The sequence below is a fragment of the Magnolia sinica genome, chromosome 16 (assembly GCF_029962835.1).
Source record: "Magnolia sinica isolate HGM2019 chromosome 16, MsV1, whole genome shotgun sequence".
NCBI classification, from domain to species: Eukaryota; Viridiplantae; Streptophyta; class Magnoliopsida; order Magnoliales; family Magnoliaceae; genus Magnolia; species Magnolia sinica.
In genome coordinates, this window is record NC_080588.1 from 10,589,057 (window position 1) to 10,598,002 (window position 8,946).

The 8,946-nt window shown below is 37.1% G+C and overlaps 1 protein-coding gene across 1 annotated transcript in view; it reads right to left on the reverse strand.

The window, feature by feature from the left end:
- The window catches only part of LOC131229117 (COBRA-like protein 1), a 70,467-nt gene extending 67,443 nt beyond the window's left edge, over positions 1 to 3,024 (reverse strand). Inside the window, exon 1 of the mRNA XM_058224992.1 lies at positions 2,865 to 3,024. Coding sequence (XP_058080975.1) covers positions 2,865 to 2,970 — 106 coding nt within the window. The 5' untranslated portion in view covers positions 2,971 to 3,024. The remainder of the gene's footprint in view (positions 1 to 2,864) is intronic.
- Positions 3,025 to 8,946: the final 5,922 nt, after the last annotated feature.

Sequence of the window (8,946 nt, forward strand, 5' to 3'; positions counted from 1 at the left end):
TTGGGGTCAGGCTGAGGGTCAACCTGAGCCCAACCTGACCTCAAGAGAACCCAACCCAACCTAAATTAAAGGCGATCATTCCCAATCTGACATAACCCAACCTGAATTTGCTCAACCCGAATTCAAATCAGGTTTGCCTTTTCCAACCCGAGGACCTTGACAACCCAACCCGAACTCAGGTTGGGTCAGTCACGTTCGGTTGAGTTGCAGCCCTAATGTGGAGCCCACCAGGTGAACAGCCTGATGTAACGTTGCAGAGTGGTATAGAGGGTGGCCTCTGAATTTATCTCGATAAAGGGATTATTTTTAAGCAATTAATTCATCATTTATGAAGTAAATAAATAAACAAAAATCATTACTTGTCTTCTCTCTTTTTTGGATAGGTTAGTAGGGATGGAACCCGAGACCTCAGTGTCAAAACATGTCCAGTCTACCATTAAGCTATGGGCTCGAACCCATTACTTCTCCTTTTCACATTAGTAGAACCCAAAAACCCAAAACTTAAATAAAATAAAATTTAAAAAAAAAAAAATTAGAGAGAGAGAGAGAGTTTCCCAATGTAAATCCCAAATGTACATTCTTCCCTGCTTCCTAAAATCTTTCAAAAATCCAAATGTTGCATCTCTCCACATAATCACCCAAGTGGCTGGATCCAATTCAAACATTTCTACGTTAAGCTTAACATTCAAATCAGCATGTAGGACCCACCACAATGTTTTAATAACATCCAACCCGTCCATCATTTCACCCCTTTTGTTTCTCGTTAGTGCCCAAAAATCAGGGCAATCCAAGACTCAGGTGGGCCACCCCACAGGGAAAATTGGGATGGTGACAACCACCATTAACAACCTTCCAGATTGGATATTGGTCCACTGTTGTTTTTTTTTTTTTTTTTTTTAATTCCATCTAATCCATTCAGAAGATGCATCCCACCAGGAATGAACCTGGAACTCAGACCATTACAGAACTCAAACAGGCCACAGCACGTAATTTTAGATGTTTTACGCATGATTTTACATGGTGCCGCCCATCTGAATTTTGGTTCGACCTGAGTTTTGGGACCCAAGGAGAATAGTAAGGGGTCCACATGATGGATGGATTGGATGTCATTAAAACGCCACAGTGGACCCCACACGTTGATTTGTATGTTAAGCTTAACACAAAAACATTTGTATTGGCTCCAAACATAATACAAAAAACAAACATTTTTTTTTTTCTGAAACCAATCAAAATTAATTTCTAAATCTAAAACACAATCCAATGTTTTTCCTTTTCCGATCACTCATCTTTATGAAGATCATACACCAACAACCTAATCGCTAAATATAATCAGTCCTCATGCGAAATTGCCAAAACCAAAAACTTTCGAATCCATAAAACTGAGCTGAATGTCTATTTCTCAACCAAATCCTATTAAAACAAATATGAAAAATAAAATTCTGAAAAATATAAAGAAAAGAAGGCTTCTGTATTTCATTATAAACCCAGTTGCAAAATCTCATTTAAGAATGAGACCAATCTCAAACGCATTTTAAAAAAAAGGACACCGGATCCAATAAAAATGTATCTACATCAAGCTTAACATACAAAACAATGTGTGGTGCCGACAGTAATGTTCTAAAGACTTCCAAGCCATCCATCATATGTACCCCGATGTTTCTATTTGGATCCCAAAAATCAGGCGGATTCAAACTCAGGTGGGCCGCACCACAGGGAACAGTTGGGATGGGAACGCTCACCAACAAACGCCTTCCAAATTGTATGTGTGGCCCAATGTGTTTTTTCATACTCCTTCAAATAAGTTCAGAAGATGCATCTGACCACCTGAGTTTTGGATCTAGCTGAATTTGGAAGCCAAGAAGAATAGAAGAGGGCACAAATGATAGATGGATTCGATGTCATTAAAACATCACAGTGGGCCCCACATATCGATTTGTATGTTAGACTTAATGTAGAAATGTTTGTATTTGATCCGGCCTCCAGAAAAAAAAAAACCTGAATCTCTGGTCTTTAACCAAATCTCAATAACACAAACATGAAAGGCAAAAAAAAAAAAAAATCCCAAAATTTAAAGAAAAAAACTCCTCTTTATTTCTTCAAAAAACCCAACTGCAATTTCTCTTATAGGAATGAAACCAGTCTCAGATGCATGAAACAAAAAGAGCTGAATTTTGGTTTCAACAAAATCAATAAAACAAACATGAAAAAGAATCCAAAAAAATAAAGACCGAATAAAAAAAAAAAAAAAAAAGCTTCTTTATATCTCCAAAATCCCAGATTCAAAATCTCTAATAAAAATTAAATAATATCAAATGCATGAAAAAGGAGCTGAAAATCTCTGGCTTTCAATCAAAGTCATCAATGCAAACATTAAAAAAACAAAAATACAGAAATTATGAAAATTATATATTTTCTTACTTTATTCAATAACCCAATTTCCAAATCTCAAATCACAAGAAGCTAAAATGAGAGAGATCTATGTTTCTGCATTTTAAAGAAAAACCCATCAAAGATTTTTTATTAAAAAAAAAATAAATTCCAAAAATATAATATCAAATGCATTAAAAAAAAAAGGAGCTGAAAATCTCTGGTTTTCAACCAAACCCATCAATGCAAACACTAAAAAGTACAAATTATATATATATATATATATATATATATATATATATATATATATATATATATATATATATATATATATATATTTCAAATCTCATAGAAAGATTAAAACTTCACATTCCATTAAAACTTTCACGTTTCTGCAATTTAATGAAAAATTCATCAAATAGAAAAAAAAAAAAACCAAAAACATAAATATAAAAGATTTGTTTGAAATGAAAAAGGAGAGATCTTTGGGTGCAAACCTGTTGAAGTGAAAGTGCAACAGAAAAGCAAGAACACAAACAAAATGGTGAACTTGGTGAGCTTTAATCTGCATCTTTTCATGGAGTAGAAATTTGAAAAACCCATTTTCGTTGCAGATTCTCTGGTTTTTCGTTTCTTCTTTGACCGCTCAAGAGCTTAGAGAGAGAGAAGTAGCGAGAGACAAGGTGGGAGTGGGGACTAGGTGCGGAACCGGCCTCACCCTACACGGTGTACCCCTGACCGTGGGGACCATTTTGATATATTTATTGTATATCCAAACCGTTCATCTGTTTTTAAAGACTAATTTAGAGAATTATATAAAAAATTTTAAGTTATATACGAATTTAAATAGACGACACTGCTTGAACGAGTGGTGACTGACCATTAAAATTTTCTTGTGGGCCAAACAGTTTTATATCAAGTATATATTTTTCTTTTACCTTCATCCATATTTTTTTTGATCTTATCAAAAGGTTGGATGGAAAATAAAAATTATTTTGAGGATTAAACTGGGCCCCATGAATTTTTAATGGTGTGCATTTAATCAACACTGTTTCCTATGGTGTGGTCTGTATGAGTTTTGGATCTAGTTAATTTCTGTCACCATATCATGAAATGAACTGAAAAAATAGATGGACGGTATGGATATATAATATATACAGTAAAAGGTCAGTATCGCACCGTCTTGGATGGGGCCGGGGCTGTACCCAATCCCTCCCGACAAGGTGTGACCTTTTAATCTTTTATACAGAGAAAAACTGTTATACGATGGCAGGGGTGATGGATGATACACAGGCACTTAGAAATTGAACACGTGGCATACAAGTATTCAAATTCAACCGTCCAAATTATTTTATCCAGTATACATCATGATATATTCCTTATCTGACTATCGGATCGGTAGACATTTATTCGACGGTTAAAAATGAAAATATCCAACGGTCTGATTTCCACAAACAAGTTTCCATGAATCAGAGGCTAGGATTCTTCAAACAGTGCCATCTTTGGATTTTCACTTGGATAGATGAGATTCACAATCTAGTCAGTTTATTTAAGTTACCATATGCCACGTGCACAATTTTCTAAGTGAATGTGTATCGAGCATCATACACAGCCTGAGTAGCATATAACTCCTCATTTTCTGACATGGAATGGAAGAGAGGCGAGAAATGCGAGTTGAACTCGCTCGAGTCCAGTTTGGGGGTGGACTACCTCATAAGGTGGACGCAAGACACGTGTATAAGATCGGACCCGTTTGTCAGGTGAATCTGGGTACGTAGATTCCATCCGTCTAAAATCAATCAAATCTCTTCAATGAATGGCCCACTTATATAACATTTTAGGAATATTGGTTGGCTTATCCCAACCGTTCATCTTTATATTGTATAGTTGCAGTCCAGATGATATTCATACAGGCCTGATTTTCAGATATGTCATTTGCATGGTTGGGAACACATGACCAATGGCTCTGATGTTTAATACGTGCACTTTTTGTGTGCCTCTTATGCGAGTATACTCTCATAGATCAGTTGACCTATCACAAGTTAGTCATTGTCAGAACGGGTGTTTCCTAGGATGGAGTTTTATTTAACACTCCGTATGACGCTGCATACGCAGGCACTCGAAAATAGAATACTCTTATGCGATTATACTCTCTTAGTTCAGTTGACCTATCACGGCTAGGGCCTGCTTGGGAGCGTGGATTTGTAACCCCTTACAGTTGAAAACGCCCTGGATTAGAAACCCCCGGATTTGCAATCCTTCCAATGTATTTGGCACCTAGGAGTTTAAATCAACTTTAATCCAAAAGTACTTATACATAGCATATTTAAAGAGATTTGAATTTAATTACTAATTCAACTTTAATATTTATAATCAGTGTGATATGTAATTTTTGGATATAATTGTTGTGATAAGTCTGCTGAAATATATGTTTTGTTCAAAAATGATGAAATTCCAAGTCTCAGATGGGCCACAAGCACAAGATCATGTTTGAGTGACTAACCAATGATTTTTAATCGTCCATTTACATGAACAATGTTTGGACGGTACTGATTTACATGGACAATGTTTGGACAATGCTAGACAATGTTTGGATAGTGCTAATTTACATGAACAATGTTTAGATGGTGCTAAATAATATTTGGACGGTGCTAATTTACATGGACAATGTTTGGACAATGCTAATCATCATTAATGGGTCATACACCCAATAAAATGATAGTGTACCATGACACACATGTTACCCTTGCAACTATTGAAATGATTTTAGGTATAATCTAAGCTCTTATTATATATTACAAACCCCCTCAAAGAGGGGATCGCAAGCCCCTTGAATTTGCAACCCCATTTACATTATACTGGCGACCGACCATGGGATTGGAAACGCCCTTTAATCCACGGTGCGAAACAACCCCTTAGTCATTGTCAGAAAGGGTGATACTTGAGAAGGGAGTTTTATTTAATACTCCAGCTAAGTATGACGCTTGATAAGCAGGCACTTTGAAACAGTATACTCTCGTGCGAGTATACTCTCTTAGTTCAGTTGACCTATCACGGTTAGTCATTGTCAGAAAGGGTGTTTCCTAGAAATAGAGTTTCATTTAAAACTCTGGTACGACGCTTGATGAGCAGGCACTTCCAAATAGTACATGTGTATACATTAACCCAGGATAAACCGTATAAATTGTGGAAACCACTGTCTCCAAATTACATGCCAAAAATCAGATTTTTTGCACAATATGAACCTCTGACTCCTGAAAACTTGTTTGTGGAAAGATGATCGGGATAGATTTCATTTTTAACCGTCCAATAGATGTCCACTAATCTGATGAATGGGTAACGAAATAAGCCCACATTTTGGTTCATGACACATAATTTGAACATTTTGATTAATGATTTATATGTCAGGAATGCAATTTCAAATCAGGAATGCAATTTCTAAGTACTATTAAACTGCGTGCGTATCATCTTTTACACTCCGCCAGAGTATCAAAGTTCTTCTCTTGCCTGAATCCATCCGAGAAATTTAGGACCGTGGACCCCGCCTTTTATCCAGCTGTTTTTGGGAAACAATACAAACCTTGTTTTGCAGCTTAGACCTGCACATGTGGAGACCGGATTTCAGGACGAAAATGCTCCTCCTTTCACGGAAATGGATTGGGTACTCCCCCTGTCACCAGCCAATGGCGGATGGTCGGTGGTCGGTGGGCCCCACCATGATGTATGCTTTTCATCCATGCCATCCATATATTTTTCCACATCATTTTATGATATGAGACCAAAAACGAGGTATATCCAAATCTCAAGTATACCACATTTCACGAAACAATGTTGAATGAGTGTCAACCATTAGAAACCTTTAGGGGGCCCATTGTGATGTTTGTGAGAAATCCTCCCCTCTAAGTTCATTCATAGGGTCACAAAGACCTGGATGAAGAGGAAAAACAAATTTCATATGATCCAAAACTTCTATAACCCTAAAAGGGTTTCAATGGTAGACATTTAATTCCCCACTGCCTTTTATAGTGTGGTCCACTTGATGGTTAGATCTATCTTATTTTTCGTCTCAAGCCTTAATATGAGCTCACCAAATAGATGGACGGTTTAGATATAACACAAACCTCATGATGGGACCCACAAAAGCAACACAACAAAACCAAAAAAAAAAACAGAGAGAGAGATGGTCGCGGCACTGCAGATGGCTATGGTTATAATCCGTAGCCATAATGTATTGAAAATTGCAGATTTTTTGGGCAAACTCGCTGGACAGTTCTGGTCTTTTTCGATAATATCGAAAAACTTTTGATAGATCGAAGCTACGGTTATGGCTACGGTTATAATCCGTAGTTATAGGGTCCCAATGACCCTAACTCACTAGCTTCTTTTTTCTTTTTTCGTTGTAATCCCCATGACATTTTGTGGGTCCCATTATAAGGTTTGTGTTATATTCGAAACATCCATGTATTTGACGAGCTCGTATTAAAGCTTGAGATGAAAAATAAGACAGATCCAGCTATCAAGTGGACCACACTGTAAAAGGCAGTGGAGGATTGAACGTCTACTATTGAAACCCTTTTAAGGGTCATATAAGTTTTAGATCATTATGAAATTTGTTTTTCCTCTTCATCCAAGTCTTTGTGACCTTATGAATAGATTGGATGGAAAATATATGTTATGGTGGGCCCTACAAAATTTTTAACGGTGAAAATCAATTTTCCCGCTGCTCTTTGTGGTGTGGTCCAGTTGATCTTTGGATATGATTCTTTATATATATATATATATATATATATAATGCTCCCAAATGATCTCGAGATATGGATGAACGTTGTGGATATAATAAATACATAACTGTGGGGCCCATGTAACTTTGATTGGGGCAAACATGAAATTGAGCGGGGCAAACTGGAAATTGAGCGGGACAAACTGAAAATTGTGCGGGCCAAAATTGGAAATTGAGCGGGCCAAACTGGAAATTGAGCGAGATAAACTGGAAATTGAGCTGGCAAAACTGAAAATTGACGGGCTAAACTGGAAATTGAGCGGGATAAATTGGAAATTGAGCGGGACAAACTAAAAATTGAGCGGGACAAATTAAGATCGTTCCCATATGACCTAAATCCAACAGTTATAATCATACTTGTCCTGTTACAATACATCAATGACCCGTTATAGCTGACTCCATTTTTAGATTGGGATGTTGACATGCTTAGATCTAGGTCGTTTTAAGATTGGGTGTTACATCTTTGCAAATCAAACTGGTTGGGTTATGAAATAGACTTAACCCTTATAGTTAATCTTTGTATGCGTGGGTCGGCACATAAGGAGATAGAGATGGCTTTCTGGGGCAGGTGGGGCATATGTTCTAGACCCATCTGATGAATGGTTGCCATCTCCCACGTGTTTTATCACAGTGGAGGAGGAATCATGTGATGATTAGCACACATCTTTCGACGGTATAAACTGTCTTTCATCTCAAATAAATGAAGCGCATAGTTCGTTAATCCAAACTGTTGGTTTGTTGTGTCTAACGGTGGATAGTGCAGGTCTCAGAAAACCTGTCATTTGAACCTCCCAGCTACCAATACCTAAACCTTTATTTTTTTTTCAGTTGAATGTGAACCACCTATGGTAAACCAAAACAGAAAAGCTAATATTGTCCTATCACATAGAATTTTGACACGTAGTCTAGTTTGGCCCGCTCAATTTCCAGTTTGTCCCGCTCAATTTTCAATTTGGCCCGCTCAATTTTCAGTTTGTCCTGCTCAATTTCCAGTTTGGCCCGCTCAATTTCCAGTTTGGCCCGCTCAATTTTCAGTTTGTCTCGCTTAATTTCCAGTTTGGCCCACTCAATTTCCAGTTTGTCCCGCTCAATTTCCAGTTTAGCGCCCTCAATTTTCAGTTTGTCCCGCTCAATTTTCAGTTTAGCCTGCTCAATTTTCAGTTTAGCTTGCTCAATTTCCAATTTGTCCCGCTCAATTTTCAATTTGACCGCGAAGTGATTGAAATTGACCACGAAGTGAATGAAATGGATTTTCCACCATCGACCTAATGGAATCTTGGAAAATAACTAGGTTGGTTGGCTAAATTAGCTTCTCCTACCCCAAAATCATATGTGGTACGTTAAGTAAATCATTCTAGTTTAGGAGATATGCTTGTTAAATAAATAGGCAAAGAAATGAATTAAAGATAGAAAAATATTTTTATATACTTATATATACATATTTACATAATTATGTATTAGAGATAAATGTAAGGGATAAATAGTTCTCATTGTAAGGGACCCTATAGCTACGGATTATAACCGTAGCCATAACCGTAGCTTCGATATATCGAAAGTCTTTCGATATTATCGAAAAAGTCCAAAACTGTCCAGCGAGTTTGCCTAAAAAATGCTGGAATTTTTGATACACTATGGCTATGAATTATAACCGTAGCGATAATCGAGCCAGACTGCGTGAGCGACAGTGCCGCGGCTATCTGTGTTTTTTTCTTTTGGCTGTGTTGCTTTTGTGGGTCCCATCATGAAGTCTGTGTTATATCCAAACCGTCCATCTATTTGGCGAGCTCATATAAAGGCTT